This window comes from Antedon mediterranea, chromosome 2, assembly GCF_964355755.1.
Source record: "Antedon mediterranea chromosome 2, ecAntMedi1.1, whole genome shotgun sequence".
NCBI classification, from domain to species: domain Eukaryota; kingdom Metazoa; phylum Echinodermata; class Crinoidea; order Comatulida; family Antedonidae; genus Antedon; species Antedon mediterranea.
In genome coordinates, this window is record NC_092671.1 from 35,541,075 (window position 1) to 35,562,171 (window position 21,097).

The 21,097-nt window shown below is 32.6% G+C and overlaps 2 protein-coding genes and 1 long non-coding RNA gene across 3 annotated transcripts; all 3 read right to left on the minus strand.

The window, feature by feature from the left end:
- Positions 1-840: 840 nt before the first annotated feature.
- Positions 841-16,620, minus strand: LOC140039417 (uncharacterized). Its single transcript, XM_072085018.1, has 10 exons — positions 16,151-16,620; positions 14,777-14,839; positions 8,807-8,918; positions 7,120-7,209; positions 6,733-6,833; positions 5,788-6,556; positions 5,306-5,391; positions 4,097-4,262; positions 3,497-3,594; positions 841-2,815 (listed from the first exon to the last, which is right to left on the minus strand). The coding sequence occupies exons 1-10, from the start codon at positions 16,530-16,532 to the stop codon at positions 2,280-2,282; spliced, it is 2,403 nt and encodes an 800-aa protein (XP_071941119.1). The 5' UTR covers positions 16,533-16,620; the 3' UTR covers positions 841-2,279.
- Positions 15,124-15,911, minus strand: LOC140040891 (uncharacterized). Its single transcript, XR_011842784.1, has 3 exons — positions 15,843-15,911; positions 15,549-15,598; positions 15,124-15,221 (listed from the first exon to the last, which is right to left on the minus strand). It is a non-coding gene; the product is annotated as an uncharacterized lncRNA (long non-coding RNA).
- Positions 16,578-18,538, minus strand: LOC140039418 (uncharacterized). The gene is made up of 4 exons (XM_072085019.1): positions 18,429-18,538; positions 17,800-17,904; positions 17,591-17,691; positions 16,578-16,627 (listed from the first exon to the last, which is right to left on the minus strand). Exons 1-4 carry the CDS (start codon positions 18,533-18,535, stop codon positions 16,578-16,580), a joined length of 363 nt encoding a protein of 120 aa, XP_071941120.1. The 5' UTR covers positions 18,536-18,538.
- Positions 18,539-21,097: the final 2,559 nt, after the last annotated feature.

Genomic DNA, 21,097 nt, shown 5'->3' on the forward strand with positions numbered 1-21,097 from the left:
GGTTATTTAAACGTGTCCTTGAAGCCATGCACCATTGACATTAACGGTTGTCAACCGTACCATTACAGGTAAGTACAGATAGGTGGTATTAAATGAATAAGTTCCGGTTATTCTATATACTTTGCCTTAAGCTCTGTCTACACTATTAAACTTTATGTGACAAAAAATGTGATGTGCCCATATGGACATGATGATGTCATGCCACTACCATATTTGGGAATATCACTACCATATTTGGGCAATCACAGTGAATCTGAATCATGACGTCCAAGATTTCTTCGTGCATAAATGACTTTTAGATTTTCACGTCGACTGCTACCCTATTACGTCATTTTTATGATATGCGCATGAGTTTGAGTTATCTGACATGAGTACCAGTGGACATATGACGTCATAACACTGCAACAGTTTACCCAAAATCATGACCGAGAATCTCGCGATGATTTTTCTAAGAATTCAGTGAATTTCAGTCAAATTATATTTCCAAACTGTGAATTATTGGTTTTTATTGGTTATTTTTAAATAAAGCCTTTAATGATACATGTTATGGCCTGGCTCGTCACTAGGACGCCAGCCTTTCTTCAGAAAATTACGGATCTAGGCTAGGCCTATATTCACCAGCACGTCAAAACGTAATTGTCCAGTCGACTACGACCCATGTGGACGTGACCGTCGTGTGCACATTCACCAATTTAAATATCCCTATTATCAGCATGACACAGTCCTAGGTAGGCCTACTCGTCGTCGACAGAATCATCGCATCCGATTATCGGTACCAATATCTCCATATATGGCATTATTTTAAACAAACAACTCTAATTAACTATTAACAAAAAAGTGTAAAATAAGTGCAAAGCTTTATTTAAACAGTGAAAAGTGTTTGTATAGAACTTTCTATTCGTATGTTAACAGACAGAAGTCCAGCTTACTGTTAATGTTATTACATATTGTAATCCCAAACATTTCGTTTGTGTCTTTCTTACGTAAGTTTTAAAAGTGAAAGTTAATTTTCTTTTAAAACGCTGGCCTGTATCACTTTGAGTTTTATATTAATAGTCATAATGTAATTTACATAAACGTTAAATGAGTTTTGTTTGATTCAAATATACACATTTTCAATTAGTTGCCATCTGTTTTAAGCGTATGTCTTTATAACTGTTAAATGTTAAATGACAGGTTAATTCTAGTGCTACAAATCTATAGTCACGTTTTATTTTCTTAAGTACAATATTCCTTTACGAGCGCCACCAGCCGCGGACGTTCTGACTTCGTTAGTAATCCACACACACGTATATATAGATGTGGCACGTCATGTGTGACAAATATCCATTTTAACGAATATTTGAACGAATTATTGTCTAGAACATGGACTAATTCAACTTAAATTAAAGCATTCACTGGAAGCATCTATGAATGCAGTTTTTTTTCTTTACACCAAAACTGTCTATTAGGGGATAAACATAATACGGTATTCTATAAATATGATAGCTTAGCATTAGAGCATTAAAAAATGACAATGTAGGCCTAACAGTATTATTATGCAATAGGGATAATACAGTTAAACTACACTGCATCAATACACTACTATAGCAGTACATAGAAAAAGAATCAATGAAATAACTGTTTACGTACTATGCTACCAACTAACTATACGCAAGTACACAGCATGTTATTATGGTTAGAAGCTGGCCAAAAAGAACATTTCTACAAATAGCATTATTTATAGGCCTATTATTGATTTAGATAGCGTAATACCAGATACCGTATAAATTATCTGATGAAATTGTATTTTAAGCAGTCTAATAAAAAACGAGGCTCAGCATAGTCGTTTACAATATATTACATTATATAGCTTAGACCCATGTATTGTTAACAACCTGTAAACACAAAGGCTACTGGCCACATTTTCAAAAATTGCACTAACAATAACATCGATTATACAATCTATCTATGATACGCAATCGGAATAATATCTTCTTTTACTAATGCAAGTATAAAGAGAACAATGAGAGAAAGGATAATTTTTATTTGATTGTACTATTTGTTTATATTTTAATTGTTAATTGTGTAGATTTTCATTTTATATTCAGATGGAAAAATTGGTAAAATGGAAGATTCACGTTTACAAAATATGCGATGGTCAACACGAAAAAAAAAAACCCCGGAAATAAAATATGTTGGTCAAAATAATCTTATTGTTTTCCGAGTAGGACTAACTACCGGTAATGAAAAAACAAAATGCTTTTATAAGGTTATTATATAGGTAAGTGAATTTCACTTCACTTAAATATTCCATCGAAGTTTCTAGTTGGACGACAAAGTGACGCAGAACGCGATGTTCTGGTCATGTCTTCATAGAAGCTATCTGTTGTGGAGACGACGCTAGCCGAGCGGGAGAACGGTCTGATACTGCCTTCGTAAGTTGAGGCACGGCTGTTCTGTCGTTGTAGAAACCCAACATCTGTTGGACAAGATGGATTGACTCCTGACCTTAGCGAACCTTCTCTCGACAGGCCGTTCACTTCGAAAGGAGGACTGACGTCTGCAGAAGGGGAATAAGGTGGTAGCGAACCTTCTCTCGACAGGCCGTTCACTTCGAACGGAGGACTGACGTCTGCAGAAGGGGAATAAGGTGGTCCTTGTTCGTTCTCAACAACATTCGGAAGACGACCGCATGCTCTACTGAAGGCATCGCCGACAGTACTGTAGGTAACTTCTTCTTGTACAGGTTGTTGATTGGTTGGTCGAATGTTGTCCTCATACGCATCGACACGATCACTTGTTTTGAACCGAGTATGGAGTAAATACGGGTTAGCTGAAAAAAGACGTATTTTGAAAATGATGACAAAAATGAATTGATTACCGGAATATAAAAAGGACACAAGTCCATTATTTAGCCAAATTGAGTTAAACATAGAAAATGTTCACTTATTCATTCATTCATTGATTCATTCATTTTCTGATACAAAAAAACAAAAAGAGAAATAATCCAGAAAATTAACAATAAAGCATAGGGCTACCTTGTGTATGAATCATGGACCCAAGTCCACTCACTAAGTACTATTAACACGTGATAGAATACTGGTATTATACTAGAAGGGCCCCAATACCATGCCAGGGACTACGGGCTTTCTTACACACAATAGATAACGCCCTCTGTTGACGAATATGTAGGTTTCACTGTACAACACAATACATGAATTTGTCTATTGTCTTAAACGCGTTCCCATAATGCAACAGAAGCGCGTATAATCATGTACTATATCATTTTACATTTAGATATGAATACATAAGTTGTTATATAATCAAGAATACCAACAATAAATAATTCAATAAATCATGATGTTTTTAAATATTTTCACAAAACACTATTGTGTGAGCTTGGGCCCATTGTTCTGGATAACTAAGTTGAAATACACCCAGAAAAATGGTCAAACATTGCTATCATGAGGCTTTTTTCTCTCTTAAAATGTTACGTCGTTATAACGTATTTTACCTTGTGTCTTGGGGGAGGGTGGAAGAGGAAGAGGAAGAGTTACGGACGACATTCGATGAACTCTTTTCTTGTTAACCTTATTTTCATTGGAAAATGTCCTGAAAGACCAGATAATGCTTAGTTAGATAGATTAGATAGAAATTGACTTATCAAGCAATATTACTAATATTAGTACTTAGGCCTAAGCTATTATGGGCTGTTTAGATATAAGGGAATGGCAACCATCGATTTGTTGATTTTCCAGAAGAAAATAATTGAAATGATCTTGAAATAACTGCTAAATAAAGTTGAAAACAATGTTTAAGTAATCGTAGACGAACTAAAGCTAAACATACAATGTGTGGTCATTTATTAGGTAGGTGGGTATTAGGTTTTATGTAGTAGGCCTACAACAAATTTTGTTATTGTGGCTAGAAGCTGGCCAAATAGAACACCTCTAGAAACTATTAGTGTAGGCCTATTATTGATTTTGATAACTCAAGAAACGTAATAGAAGATAGGCCCTACCGTATATAGACGAACTACAACTAAGCCTACAACTATGTTTGTTATATATACATCATCATTGTCGGTAGGCCTATAGAACCGAATAGATCTTACCATCGTCTTAGTTCACGTGCTTGGTTCTTTAAGCTGCAAATGAGAGCAATCACGACAAAAACAGACAGAGTGCCACAAACTACGATTAAAGCAATCGACACCGTTGTCAATTCCTCTCCTTCTGTAGTTGGTGAGTGTGATTTACCCGATCTTGGAGTTTCAGGGCCTTTGTACAAACAACAAACACAATCAATGGAAGTAAGGCCAACAATTATGCCTAACATAAGCATAGGGTCTAAGTAGAAATAAATAAGGTCTAATAAGCTAATTGTTATTTTTTTAAAAATAAAATAAATTATAAATAAACACCGGCGCAATGTATAATTTAAACTTCTATTACAAATAAACTAAAAAAACATAAAATAGAAAGGGTTATATCAATCACTTTGCATAATAGTCTTTCTTTCTACCTATTATTTTCTACGCAAATCATTTTTTTTTCAATAATATCACGTCGTTATGGTTTATTAAAGTAACCTCATCAACAGCCTATTTTAAGCAAATGATAAACAGAAAATAAAGAATAATAAAACTAACAGAAGCTATCGTGTAAAACATAAATTAAAGCAGATTTTAAAAAGAAAATACGAAAGCGATTATAAATGGCTGGCTTTGTCAGTCGAATTTGAAATTGCTTATTTATTTTAAAAACTGAATTAAGCAAAAGCATTGATTTATATAAAATTAATTTTAACCTAACCGAATTTATTTATTGGCAATTTTATGAGCACGTTACATCCAATGAGCGTTTTTTAAGTTAGCAGTGTTTTTTCCAATTCCTGATTAAACAAGCTAATTCAATCTTTGTGCGGCGAGAGTTGGTTCGAATCCAACTCTCACCGCATTGCTTGTATCCTTAGGAAAGACACTTTACTTACATTTGCCTGTCTCCACTCAGGTGTATAAAATGGGTACCCAGTTAGATCAAGACACAACTTTGCGCTGATTAATTATGTTTCCATACTTGTTTGATCAAAAAATGACCGAGGTAATACTGAACAGCACATTGAGAGCTTGCTTATAATATGCGCAAGTATGAACTATTATTATTATTATTATTTTTATTATTTTACGATTTTTATGCTTTATATATGCATCTACTCATTCTTTCTTTCATTTTCTTTTTTTTTCTAGCAGTGACTAGTTAAATAAATAAAAACTAGTAAGTTTTTTTTAAATGCACATTTTCGGAAAAAAAGTCTTAATTACCGTCCGGTACTTCTTTGCTGACCACCAGTGTGGTCTTTATACTCTGTGTAACAGATTGAACCTGAGTATTTCCGAGTTTCAATTTACTAAAAGAATTCAGAACACATCAGTTAGGCCTATTTATGAACATTACCTTTTCCATTTATTTGGCCATCTCCTCGAATATGAAATTATATACTTCAGATTAATTCTGAAATGATCGAGTCTGAGTCTTTGTTGGTGATCATCTTAACTTTGCCGGACAAACACGCAGGGCCGTAGCCAGCATGAGGCAGATAAGGCGCTCGTCTGAGGCAGTTCAATTTTCACCATCAACCCCAATTTCCCAGAACCGATCGTCATATTTTATATTAATAATTATATTTAAAGCATCTTTGCCTCGTCTGTTTTTAACCTCTTGCTACGGCCTTGACACGGCAAATAATTATTGTTCAGCATTATAGCATGGCATTTTAAGACTACAAAATAAAACCTATAATTACCAAATTGAGGCATCTTCGTCCCATACATGTCTTGACGAACACTTGCAAGTTCCATCTTCATTGCAACCGTATGCTTGGCATTTCTCTGCACACCCTGGTGGTTGATCATCCGCTTCAGATTCCTCACAGTGTTTACCACCCCAACCAGCATTACAGTAACACTCACCAGTCTCTGGATGACATGTACCACCATTAATGCATAGACACGTGTGTACGCAGTCTGGCCCCCAATTTATACACCGTTTTTCACAGTACTTTCCTTCGTATCCAGGCTGGCAAGCACATCGACTATATTCAACAGTGGCTTCACACGTCGCATTGTTTCGGCAACAATTTGGAAACCAGCCGCATTGTACGTCTACACCATCAGCACATGTCTCAGAACAGTCAATGTCACCATAGCCAACATCACACTGACATTCACCTGTAAGAGGATGGCAACTATCCACGCAATCACTGCAATGAAGATCACAGTCTTTACCGTACGTTCTACGAGTACACTCCTCACCACATGTTACTCCTTTCCAGCCTGGAGCGCAGTCACATTCGCCAGTGACCGGGTCACATGTACCACCATTACTACAACTCGGACATTTGTGTTGGCAATCTTGACCGTATACGCCTACTGGACATGGTTCACTACAGTACTCACCAGTCCAACCGCTAGAGCAAATGCATTTTATGTTACCATTAATGCTACGGCAGCTACCTCCATTCTGACAGCATTTGTGATCGCATACTTGTAAAAGGCTTGTCTCTTTTTCACAATCTGTGTAAAGGTAAAGTTCTAAGTAAGAAATGCATGTTAACGAAATGCAACGAAGGATGTGTGTGTGTCTTTTATTAGGCCTACAATCGAATACAAGATTGTTTACTGATAACTGCAAACATCGTGTTAAGTAAAAGTTTTCAACACTCGAATAAATTAAAGATAAATATGCTTACCGTTTTCACAACTATTTCCAGTTTCATGAAATCCGGGACGACAATACAACTCAGTTTCTATGTATTGGTTGCAAACCTTCTCAGATTGTGTAGTTGTTCCACTGAATTAAATGACAAAATACTATTACAAGAATCGTAAAATTACGTGTGCAAACATGGAATTGATTTCACACAGTAGGTTGACTAACAATGTTAAGTTTAAAAAAAAATACGAATAGAATATCTTTGCTATGTTTGGTACATTATTACGTAACAACCACTAAATAGGCCGAATTGATGTTATTTTGTCTTTAACTGGGTCAAGTAAAGATGATCTTCGTTCGATTTAAAAAAAAAATCTCTTTCGTTTTTTAATAGTACATCTTATCAAATGGTCAATACTCTTACGTTAATATTCTGCATTGGATATCTTCACAGTATTCAAGTTCGTATTCTTTAACTTCAACAATTATAGTAGAAATTCCCCACTTTGTAACACTAAACGAAAGAGTTGTATTTTGAATATAAATTGTGAATAACACATTATAAGATTAGTATATAGGCTAATAATAATAATATTTATTTGGAACAACACTTATCAGTCGTAGATGGTGCGTCCATACCAATTACAAAATTTAATACAAAAACAATGGAAAATAAAAACTGAAATTAAAATAAAACATATTTGAGATAATGACATAACATTTGACTCGACGCTATTACAAAACTTATTTTAATGTAAATAAAGTGAAATATAGTGTTTGTATAGACGCCTCAAGAAACTAAATAAAGGTTCTTTCGAATTAAAATTACTGTATGTCCTTATCATTATTTGTTTTCCATAATTGAAAGAGTTTAGATTTCACACTTTCTTATTCTCGTAGGCTACTACCGTACAGTAACGAAGAAGCCATATTGAAATATCGAATCTCAGCACCGTCACGTGATTGTATTTCATCCATTTACAAAGCATAACAGTTTCCTTGAAATTCAGTTTATTTTTCGTTTGAATGATTGATATGTTACTTTCGATTAAAGTTGTTTTTGTTTTCCTTCTCGAATATTTTCAGACAGTTTATATTTTAAAAATGCAAATGCTTCAAAGGACAAAATGATTTTCAATTTCAATTAATTGGCTTCACTAATTTGTTTTAAGTTTTCTTTTTTGTACTTTAAAGGTGGGAGCCAATAATCACATTTCTAACATTGTATCACCTTGTCAACTAATGTAAATGAAGGGAAGATAAATGCACAAAGTAAAATTTACCAATATAACCTGATTTAACAAAAATTGAATACTTTGTCCTGTTTAGGGTTAAAACACGTGTTTATAGCTACATGTTGTTTTCCTCCACTCGTTTAGCAGTCAACATGTCACTATTATGTTCAATTTCTCCACATGTTTAGCAGTCAACATATTTAGGTACGTGTTTAGCGTTGCGTGCATACGATTTTACTGTGGCGGATAAAAAGCTCCACACATGGCAAATTAAACACGTTTAGAATCTAAACGTGTCTTTATATTGCTCCACAACAATCATCACGTCACTGATGTGTTGAGTTGACTACAGACTACATGTTTAGAATGTGTTTAGAACCTATGTTTCATATATAAACATGTTTAAGGCTAAATGTGTCGAAAAGTGGGTACAAATACATGTTTTTTAAGATCTAAGCACTATTACAGTGTAAAGATGTAGCTAAACCTTACTAACGAAGAGTAAGAGTTAACTTTCTTTCTGGATTGTTTGATTTAACCATAAACTAGTTTGGTTAATTATTCTGATCCCGGCAACATGCTATATTTCGAGGAAATGGATGGATACCATAATTCTACAAAAGTGTAGTATTATGCATTTGTTTAAGTGATATTTTAAATAGATTTTTCAGAGCCCCAATAGAAACTTTCCTAGGCTATTCCTTGCTTTCAGAGTTTCCAATTTTCCTTCTTAAAGAGTTTTTGTTTATTATCTTAATAATATAAATTAAACACAAAAAGGCAATAATTTTATGGGTAATGGGTAAATAATTTATAATCCAATCAATCTAATTTTCGAAAAAAAACCCCATTTATGATTAGTATATTACAACTTACTTTCTAGACAACACGTTCTTGGCTCCCAGCTCAAGACTACTACTGGAATTCACCAGAAAAAGACACAATAAGCCTAGCACAAAGTGAGACGCGAAATGCAACATTTCGAATTCTTATTTCGACCAGGTCGCATCCGACATTTCCGACATCGCAACGCTTTCTAATAAACTCACACAATTACAATTTTCATTGAGTAAGTGTTTCTGTTTCGAATTTACTTCCTTCTTTCGATGGCAAATAAATAACCTATCACCTCAAAGGTGATTAAAGTTATATTGTCTTGTGTCCAAGTTTCATAAAGTATGAAAATTCGTCTTATTTTAGAGCATTATAAAAATACATCTGGAGCTGCAACATTTTGAAAAATAATATTAATAGTACATTTTTGTAAAATATTCTTACATATATATTCGTCATTCATGTTGTTGAACAATATCGATCGACGATAAATATATAAGCATGCATATTTTTTTTCAATAAAATAAAAGAAATTAGAAAGGTTTTCGTTCTAGAACTATAGGATAATCATTTATGCTGTCTTTGAAAAAAATAATATTTTAAAAATTCCAATCATATGACGTCATGATGAATAAAAACAATAAAATCGTTGTACTGTCACGATATTATAATCATGACGTCATTTGATTGGACGTGTGAAAATATCATTTTCATCAAAGGAAGGGTAGATGGTTATTCTATAGTTCTAGAATGAAAGTTTTTTGTTTTGTTTTATGTATGAAAAATTCCTTTGTCTATTTATCGTCGATCGTTATCGTTATCCTCCTAGTGTAAATGGACCTTTATACCATGGGTAACTACATTCTCATTCTAACCGCCAATATCAATTCAGCCAATGAAAGTAGGCCTATACCTAACTGTTATACTTTCCCCCTCACAGATATTTGACGATGAAATAAAAATGCGTTAAACAATAAGTAGTTCTCTGAAATCCTCTCTATAATAATTATAAACATTAGTCAACAGTTGTCTTAAAATACTACAGAAACCAAAAGTATCTGTCATTCAAGTTAATTTCAGTTTTTTTTAACTATCGAACTAATTACGATCGAATCCAACGCTTATTGTTTCGCAAAATAAACTATGCCTAAATTAAAAATATAATGCAAATACAAGTATTTTACACGTTCAAATTTAGCTATAAATGATAATTCACATTTTAACTGTAAATCAATATATTCTCAAAGTACTTTGTTCTACTAAAAAAGTAATACAACCTCGTTAATAACGGAAAGATAATTGTACAAACTTAGATGGTTCTCGAATACATAGTAATTTCAGCGTAAAAAAACTGGCGATTTCAAATGTACGTACGGCAGGACTATAAAACATTGTCGCTTACAGAAACAAATAAATAGACACAATGAAATATGTAATCAACCAAAATTAGCACCTAGAAACTTGTCACAAAATGAGTCGAAATTTGTTATTTGGACTCATTTAAACAAACCCAATTTTGTTAAATTATTCTTTATATATCTTTATTATCCAATCAGTAACGAAATATTTTTTTTATAGGCCTATAAATAATATAGGCCTACTACTAAATAGAGTAAAACATTTCCGATTTAATACTTTATTAAAACTGTCACTGTCTCATGGTCGATTGAAATAGTAAAGTACATTTAAAGACCACTAATACGTTTATATTTTTGTAATTATTAATTAATACAAACGTTGAGAAACAACTGACAGTAATAAAGTATTATATTATTATGTGTTTATAATCTAAAAGTAGGGGCTACCCACACTCACAGTGATAACGTTTATTAGTATATTTGTTTATATTATATCTAACAGTACCAACACACTTTTGATTCAAATGGCGATCAAAAGTGGTTAATACCTATTTGCAGTATTGTATAGCATTACAATACAATTTTTGTTTATTCTCCAAGGGTCTATAAATTTACCTACTTGTGTTAAACCATGGAGGTATGCAATACTGTACTCGAGCTGTTCAACCGGTTTTCAGCCATTAAAAACAGTTATCGTAGGAGGAGATAGGAAAATGCGAAGCATCATCGTATTATTGTATGCGGGTATTTTTCACGATGGACATGTATTAGACAGTGTATACCACGATCGGAAAACACCCCTATTTGGGGCAAATCGTTGAACCTGAATTCATTTTAATTGTCAATAACTAATTATCTGACTCAATTTAATTAGTAAACAGGGTTACATCAGGTGGTTAAAATCAGTACCGAAAGTACGAACCAACTTTATATACCATCGAGTAAACATTCTAGAAGTAACGCGCGATTTACCGAATTTTGCCCTTACGTAAATTTATATATAGACTAGATGGTACTCTCGCTTCGCTCGCGTACCATCTAGGTCGTGCCCACATATGGTTCTCGAATACATAGTAATTTCAGCGTAAAAAAACTGGCGATTTCAAAATGTAGGCCTACGTACCGCATGACTATAAAACATTTATTTATGTATTTATGTAGTCAACCAAAATTAGCACCGTGCGAATTACTTCCAAAAGAGAAACTTCTCACAAAATGAGTCCAAATGTTTGATTTGGACTCATTTAAACAAACCCAATTTGTGTTTTGTATCTAACATTATTGAGGGTTGGGTTTTTTTTAATAGGCCTATAAATAATATAACACTAAATAGAGTAAAACATTTCCGATTTAATAACTGTTAAAATTGTCACTGTCATAGTCGATTGAAGTAGTAAAAGTACATGTAACGATACACCACCACGACGTTTATATTTTTTTGTAATTATTAATTAATACAAACGTTGAGAAGCAACTGTCAGTAATAAAGTATTATATTATTATGTGTTTATAATCTAAAAGTAGGGGCTACCCACACTCACAGTAATAAAGTTTATTTGTATATTTGTTTATATTATAATAAACAGTAGGCCTACCAACACACACAATAAGAAATTTGCGATTCAAATGGCTATCAAAAGTGGTTAATACCTATTTAGAGTATTGTATAGCTTTACAATACTATTTACTTCCAAAAGAGAAACTTCTCACAAAATTAGTCCAAATGTTTGATTTTGACTCATTTAAACAAACCCAATTTGTGTTTTGTATCTAACATTATTGAGGGTTGGTTTTTTTTTTAATAGGCCTATAAATAATATAACACTAAATAGAGTAAAACATTTCCGATTTAATAACTGTTAAAATTGTCACTGTCATAGTCGATTGAAGTAGTAAAAGTACATGTAACGATACACCACCACGACGTTTATATTTTTTTGTAATTATTAATTAATACAAACATTGAGAAGCAACTGTCAGTAATAAAGTATTATATTATTATGTGTTTATAATCTAAAAGTAGGGGCTACCCACATTCACAGTAATAAAGTTTATTTGTATATTTGTTTATATTATAATAAACAGTAGGCCTACCAACACACACAATAAGAAATTTGCGATTCAAATGGCTATCAAAAGTGGTTAATACCTATTTACAGTATTGTATAGCTTTACAATACTATTTATGTTTATTCTCAAAGGGCCCATAAATTGACCTACTTGTGTTAAATCATGGAGGTATGCAAGCATGGTTAAACCAAATAATTTGGAATGTTCCATTCATCGCAAATCAATACATTTGTATAAAATTATATTAAATCTATCAAAATAGTATTTTTTTAAGAAAATCGGCCTGTCTTCAACATTATGATACTGTACTCGAGCTGTTCAACCGGTTTTCAGCTATTAAAAACAATTATCGTAGGAGGAGATAGGAAAATGCGAAGTATCCTCGTATTATTGTGTACAGGTATATTTCATGAGGACATCCATTAGACAGTGTATACCACGATCGGGAAACACCCTATTTGGGGCAAATGGTTGAACCTAAATTCGTTTTAATTGTCATTAACTAATTATCTAACTAAATTTAATTAGTAAACAAGGTTACATCAGGTGGTTAAAATCAGTACCGAGATTCTAACCAACTTATTATACCATCGAGTAAACATTCTAGAAATAACGCGCGATTTACCGAATTTTGCCCTTACGTAAATTTATATATACATGCAATGCGTTTGGTTATCATTCGATCATCTGTGAAATCGAGCGCCAGCTTGTCCGATGAAGATTACTCTTCGTACCCCACAAAAGGAACAATCCTTTCTACAGACTTAGCTGGTACAGTTCGTTCATGTTTTCGAAGATTGGCCGATGGTCATCAGAAGCTATAAAGATAGCAATTATATTTTTATTAAATCCATTTTACAAGATAATATTAGGGAAGAGTGAATTCCCCGATAACATGTATCATTTTTTAAGTTTGTTTCTTTATTTCCATTTACACCAAAAAACATAAACAAAAATAAATATTCATAAATAAATAAATAAATATTCATTACAAAAATGAAAGAATGAAAATATATAATAATCAGAAACACCTCATGTAACTGAATTTATTTATTTATTCAAATTGCTTCGAAGAACTGAATTTATTTATTTATTCAAATTGCTTTGAAGAACTGAATTTATTTATTTATTCAAATTGCTTCGAAGAATGGAGAATAGGATAATAAATCCGTATCTAGTCATTGTCATCTGGGGGTCATGATTAATAGTGAACTTACTTGGGATGATCATGTAAACTTAATTATTTCTCGTTCAAATCGAATGTTGGGTTTTATTACTAGTATTGCAGGAGGATCATCCCCTTCAGCTATTTTCTCACTCTATAAAGCTCTCATTGTCCCCATCCTTGAATATGGTGTCCCAGCGTGGTTGCCTCGAACCAAAAAACTTACAGAACGTATCGAGGCAGTCCAGCGAAGGGCTACTAGGCTTGTCCTTAAACAAACAAGAGGTGAAATGGAATACGAGGAACGTCTCACTAAGCTAAATTGGCCTACACTATCTAATCGAAGAAATTATCTTCTGTTATCCTTTGTTTGTAAATCACTTATTGGAACGGTTGATTGTAGTAGTGTTCGTCAATCTTTAGTTGTTAATGGCCGTCACCTTGATACACTTAAGTTCATTCATCACTATGCTCGAACCAATTGTCTTCATCATTCCGCTATTAATATATTCCCTAGGTTGTGGGAAGAATTACCGGAAATGATTAAAAATTCTTTAATTTTAGACAGTTTTCAAATATTTTTAAATTCACTTAAATCACATGTTTTATATTGACTTTGTTGAATCGACTATTATGTATTTTATCCGTTTATTTTATATTGACACTGTTGATTCGTCTATATGTTTTTTAAATATTTTTATATAGTTTATTTTATATCATTGTTGTTACTTTGGGAGTACGGAACCTGAACTCTTGTTATAGTGATTAGGTTCACTTTTAGGTTCCTGCCTACTCCCTTAGTTTCTGTGTTTTGTTTGTTTGTAACTGGTTTTTTTGGCAATAAATAATAATAATAATAATAATAAACACAATGAAATATATAGCCCTACAATGGCACAATGGCAAAACATATGGAAAAATATATACAATGGCAAAATAAATGTAATATATATTACACTTTTATAAGTACATACCTCTACTATTTTTACTTTTTTACTTATATATTTTATATGAAAGGAAAGCAATGGCCATGATAATGATTAAAGCAGCAGACGACACACACACAGTAGCAACTGAATTCGATGAAAGTAGCGGCTGTGTTGATGAGTTTGTTGTTGTTGGTGCCTTTATAACCGGGGGTGTAGTGACAGTTGTTAGCGGTCGTTGGTATAACTCAGGCTTCAGATCTACATAGAATGAGAACATCCACATTTGGTGTAAAGTCAGATCTCAAGGATATCAACATGAAATCTCTCTTCAATCATAATTCATTGACGGAAATGTATTAATATACTATTCAAGTTCGGATATAATAAGGACAACAAATTATTCATAAATTTCATTTAGGATATAATAATTAATAATAGGCCTATCAAGTGTTCCATAATTATAATTTGAAATTGTTATTTTGGAAGTTACCTGTTGTATTTACTGTTGTGGTGATCAGATCATGTATAGTACTTTCTTTTGTTGTTGTCGGTACTGAAAGAATACAGATATTAACATTATTGTTAATTTAAATAAATAAACCTTGATTACAAAAAGTGATGTGCCCATATATGGACATGATGATGTCATATTACTACCATATTTGGGCATATCACTACCATATTTGGGCACATCACACTTTTTTTGTCAAACTAGTTTGATAGTGTAAACGGCATGGTATAAAGACCATAAATAAATAATTATTCACAATAGTATATGGTATTGATTAGTTATCAATGATAAATTAATTATTTAAATCGTTTATTAATCAATACAAATGTGTTTACAAAAAATTATATTTTCTTACCGAAATCATATGTTTTATCTAATATTGTGGTGATTAGATCATATACTGTAGTTTCTTTTGTTGTTGGTACTGTGGATATAAGTATATGTATTTGTCAGATGATTTTACTATAAAAACGACTTCTTCGAAACCAAAAGATACCATCGAAGTCTGGACCCCAATGGAATTAAGTATTTTACTTTTGGGATATTCATCTAACTCTAGTCTTACTGCTTTTATAATTTTTAAAATATTTATAGCCTATTGTAGGTTTTTGTCTTAATAAATAAAATCAATCAATCACAGTATTGTATTGACTCATCATGCTTTATAAATCATTTTAAATCATATAAGTTTGATAATTTGATTTTACTTTAACAACTAAAATGTTATGAATTATTATTAAACATGCCTTACATTCTTTAATGCTTACGGTTGAAAACTGAATAATTTCAGGTTCCAGCATACTACATATAAAAAAACAAAATACACGATACGATTAATTTGAAATTGATAATTTTCCTAATATGGTTTGTTAAATATGCGCTCGTTTGGTTAATAAAACAGGAAGATATCAAATATATAATTGCCATCATGACAACAGTGATCAAATGAACGCCTGGCTAGAGTTGTAGAGGTAGTGGGGTTGAGAATACAATTACGTAACAATTGGGCAACATCAGAATAATCAGATTAATTCATTTTAATTACCAAAATGAGGCAATGTCGTCCCATACATGTCTTGACGAACACTTGCAAGTTCCATCTTCATTGCAACCGTATGCTTGGCATTTCTCTGCACAGCCTGGCGGTTGATCATTCCGTACAGATTCCTCACAGTGTTTACCACCCCAACCAGCAACACAGTAACACTCACCAGTCTCTGGATGACATGTACCACCATTAATGCATAGACACGTGTGTACGCAGTCTGGCCCCCAATTTACACACCGTTTTTCACAGTACTTTCCTTCGTATCCAGGCTGGCAAGCACATCGACTATAATCAACAGTGTTTTCATTCTCTTTTCATTTTCATGTTTCGGCAACAATTTGGAAACCAGCCGCACTGTACGTCTGTACCATCAGCACATATCTCAGAACAGTCACGGTCACCGTAGCCAACATCACACTGACATTCACCTGTAAGAGGATGGCAACTATCCGCGCAATCACTGCAATGAAGATCACAGTCTTTACCGTACGTTCTACGAGTACACTCCTCAGCACATGTTACTCCTTTCCAGCCTGGAGCGCAGTCACATTCGCCAGTGACCGGGTCACATGTACCACCATTACTACAACTCGGACATTTGTGTTGGCAATCTTGACCGTAGACGCCTACTGGACATGGTTCACTACAGTACTCACCAGTCCAACCGTCAGAGCAAATGCATTCCATGTCACCATTGTTACGACAGCTACCTCCATTCTGACAACAAAGAGTTCAAAGTTCACGACTGCATGTTTCGATAAGTCCTTTCTCTTTTTCACAATCTGTAAACAGTTTAAATAGTTTAAAGAAATAATAACACGCAAGGAGCAAATATTGAATGTGATGTGAAAATGATTTTCAACAAATGTTTGTTTAGAACAGCAGTAAGTTTTTTGTTTTTGTTTTATTTTTTGTGGTTAATTAATAATTAATGATTTCAAATAATATCTAATTTTTTCAATTCAATTCAACTTTTACTTTAGACAATTGTCCATATGGTATAATGCATTACAAAAAAAAAAAGATGAAGGAGAGAGGACCAACACTTTTATTTATTGGTATATAATGCCTCTCTCCATTTGTAGTACATGTTTGAATCCATCAACACATATTTATATATACAAATTAAAATTCTGTTTTCGCTTTTCATTATTCTTGTAAGAAATGTTGGTGTTGTAAAATCACTATAATATACAATGTACAAATAGTGTTTAGATCTTTTGTATTTGTACCAACTTTTCCACACATTTAGTCTTAAACATATTTAGATATGAACATGTTTAAATACATTCTAAAAATGTAGTGTGTATCTATTTTGTGCCCCTTTTCTCATACATTTAGCTTTTAAACACGTAGTTACATGTTTAGCGTGTTTAAAACCTAAACGTGTTTATAGCTACATGTTGTTTTCCTCCACTCGTTTATCAGTCAACATGTCACTATTATGTTCAGTCAACATGTTTAGGTACGTGTTTACCGTTGCATGTGCAGGCTAAATGTGTGGAAAAAGTGAGTACAAAATACATGTTTAAGATCTAAACAATATTTAACACGTTATTATGATTATGATTATTATGATTGATTAAAGTTCACAGAAACAAAACCAAATAATAATTATTATTCTCTATATTTTAGACCTGGTTCAAATTTGCAACTTACCATGCATATAAAATACTATACAGTATCGCCATTTATAGCATTACATTAATATTCATATACATTACTATTATTATTAAGGTACTTACCGTTTTCACAACTTTCTTCAGATTCATAAAATCCAGGGTGGCAATACAACTCAGTTTCTATGTATTGATTGCAAACATCCCGAGTTTGTGTAGTTATTCCACTGAATTTATATAATATAGTATGTTAGTACGTGACTTGAATTATTGTTTACGATTTGTCGATAACAACATGCTAATGGTTAGTAGTATAGACAACACATTATATTTACGTTATTATTCTGCATTGGATAATACCACTTCTGTAACCACCACAGTACTCAAGGTGGTATTCTTCAACCTCAACCAGTATAGTGGAAATCCTCCACTTTGTAACACTAAGAAAAACGAGAAAAAGTTACATTATATAAGTGTAAAGGTAATAAGATAAGAGGATAAATTAATGCACATAAGTCTGGACAATAGCTGTAGAAATTGTTTGAGAATCACAACCCGACCACTTTAAGGCAATTATTTTAGTGTGTTAATTGTAGGTGGATATGTTTTAATCTATTTACACAGATAAGCAGTAATAATAACGGTAATAATAATTAAGAATCTATTATTACTACTTATTATTTAGTACTTATAACAGTTTACACAAAACCTGAAGAGGACAGGCGGTTTACGCTCAGGTTAGATGCAGATTCTACGTGGGACAAGCTACGCTTACCGTACTGTAAATTGGCCTTAACTCTCGTCTCTTAATATTCAACTACATTCAGTAAAATAAGGCTAACTTGGAATAATCAATGGATATTACTGACATTTAACGACAATTAGATTCTCCTTGATTCTTTTACCTAGTATATACTATTTTATTTACTAAAATAGTAATTAAAAATATTATTACACAACTTACTTTCTGGACAACACGTTCTTGGCTCCTAACTTAAGGCTACTGCCTACATTCACCAGTAATAAACAGATGAAGCTTAGCAGCACCAAGGATGACATAAAATGTGGCATCTCGGTCTCTTATTTCGGCAGGAGGCAATGTCAGAATGCTTTAGGCTTATATTTACATTACTTTTCAATGATACTTACTTCCGTATTTTCTACCGGAACTACAGGAACACGTATCGATAGTCGATGGTAAAATAAAAATAACAAATAGACCTAATGTATGCATGTGTGATAAATTAAAAAAGAAGACAGGCAAAATAAAAAACATTACTGATTTGGGTTGAAAGATCGTGCCGCTATTTTCATTAAGATATAATAAGAAGTATAATATACAGTTTAAAGCTATACGGGTTGTGATATATTATATTATTTGTAGTATGTAGGTGCGTCTTTTCATTGTGTGACGTAACTAGTAATTGACGAAATAACCGCTCTTAGAGAAACTACACTTCGACAGAAATAAAGATAAATTATCAGTAAACTTGACAGTTTGTTTATCAAGTTCTATTTATCCGTAAAAATGTAATAAGGTGCTACACTACTGTTTTTTAACTGTAACTGCGAGTAAACTTTTTAGAATAAGAGATACAGGAAATTCGTTGCTCACGTGTTGAATCGGATGTACCGGAAGGAGATACAATGTAATGAAAACAAATTAACAGATTCAGCATGAACTTTTGAAGTTGCTACAATTTCCACCTATAATAAGCCCATACATCATATACAACTAGACAACACATAGTAGGCCTACACTCAAACTAAAATATGATGAAAATAAATGTATAAGGGCAAAACATAGACTGAAAAAACAATGTCAAACATATAGATAGTAAATGGCCAACATAGTAAGAATAGTATTTTAAAAATGTTAAGGTTTAGAAATAGTGGAATTAAACAAATGTAATACAAGGCCAAAACATACAATTTAGCATATAATATGGAAACTATGTTAAACTTAAAATGAATCGTGAAGGTAAATAAGTTTATATATGTGTGCATGTTTGTGCCTTTTAACTACTTTATTGAATTGTACAATTTTATATTTTTACAGAAATGTATATATAGTATATATGTATTAGTGTAATGTACATAATATATAATGAATAAATGTTGGTGACCCCACGAAAAAGAATAAATACCCAATACAGTTTTGATGAAGTTGTTTGTTTTGTGTCACGCGCACGTTTGAAATGAAGTTATGTCCAAAACCACCCAACAAACATTGGAACTGACCATTTTTGCTCTAACACTGTCATTCTTTACCATGGGCATTGGGAATTTTAGTTTGTTTATACAATTTTCGGGAGCTCATTTTACTTTAGCTGAAAATCTTGGAACCAGGAAAACTAAAAATGTTGTTTTTTGAAAATGGATATTATTATTTTTTAGTAAAATTAATGCCAGAGGCCTTTTCTCATTGAAAAATTAAATAAAATGAAATGATGTCCCCTCGCTGACATTTTTATCTTTGTGCACAAGGGGCAGACAAGGGCTATCACGTGAGGCCTCTCAGATAACCTACCACTTAAGTGCGACACTTAAGTGCATTGTAATTAATTACACAACACCTTGCTAACGCCAATCATAAATATAGAAATAGAACTAAAAATATAAAAACAGATTAGATTAAAAACCAACATTCATAATTTTATCTTATTTGAAGTGTCTGACTGATAAATAATTAGGCGTCAACTAATAACCTATAGGAACCACTCAAGATGTTCACCCATTTTATTCACGCTGAATGGGTCACTACTCTCTATAAACAGTACACATTATGCCCCTGTTGAGTAAGCATACATCGTTATCTTTGTTGATTGTAGGCACTATCACAATAGTATAATTTAGGCGTCAAGCCATCATTTTCTTATCTCTCAACGATTACCCATTTCAATATTTCAGTTAAATTTTATTTCCACAATATAAAAACATACATACAGGATAATAAATACAATGAAGTAATCATGTGGGGGGAGAGTCATATAAGTCAGAAAGACACAAGTTTAACCCACCCTAAGATATAACAATACATACAAATACAAAAAATAAAATATATATACATAAAGTAATAACAAATAAAAGAAAACAAAGCTACAATTTCTAACTAAACCATATTATCCGATCTTTCATCTTGAATGATTGAAAATTGGACTAAATTGAACAAAATAATGCCATGATTAAATCCTGATACTCTTGTAATAACTTCATTATGTCTAAAGATGTACTTTACATTCTCAACCCCAGATGTTGCAGTTGGTTAAAAATACTTATAGTTTTACCGCGTTTTCCTGTCTGTTTAATAAAAAGATAACTATTTTTGGCACATATGGCATTCCATACGTATACTACTTGGGTACGTGTGAGCTGGTAAACTTTTCAGAGAAACATCGAGAAGCAAACTGGTGGACTAACAATAAAAGAAACAATAACAACAGACTTGGAGGGAGGGGGCAGGTCTAGTTTAATACGTATATATATTTAGACTTGCCCCAAGTCTGTATTTATTGTCTTTTTTTTTTATTTATTTGTTTTTATTTCGACCGCGATTTTTGTCTGAAAATACAGACTTGTGAAACACGTATAGAAATCGATTTGCAGACCGCAAACCTCCGATAAGAATGACGT

Bases quoted from the DNA above. Each gene is read 5' to 3' on its own strand.
- LOC140039417 (XM_072085018.1), bottom strand. From the start codon at position 16,532: ATGGAATGCATTTGCTCTGACGGTTGGACTGGTGAGTACTGTAGTGAA. The intron at 7,210-8,806 runs GTAAGTTGTAAT...TCTTTCGTTTAG, and splicing joins AAGAACGTGTTGTCTAGAAA to TGTTACAAAGTGGGGAATTT. The intron at 3,595-4,096 runs GTAAGATCTATT...CTGGTCTTTCAG, and splicing joins GCACGTGAACTAAGACGATG to GACATTTTCCAATGAAAATA.
- LOC140039418 (XM_072085019.1), bottom strand. From the start codon at position 18,535: ATGCCACATTTTATGTCATCCTTGGTGCTGCTAAGCTTCATCTGTTTA. The intron at 17,692-17,799 runs GTAAATATAATG...ATATAAATTCAG, and splicing joins ATCCAATGCAGAATAATAAC to TGGAATAACTACACAAACTC. The intron at 16,628-17,590 runs GTAAGTACCTTA...AACTGTTTACAG, and splicing joins TGAAGAAAGTTGTGAAAACG to ATTGTGAAAAAGAGAAAGGA.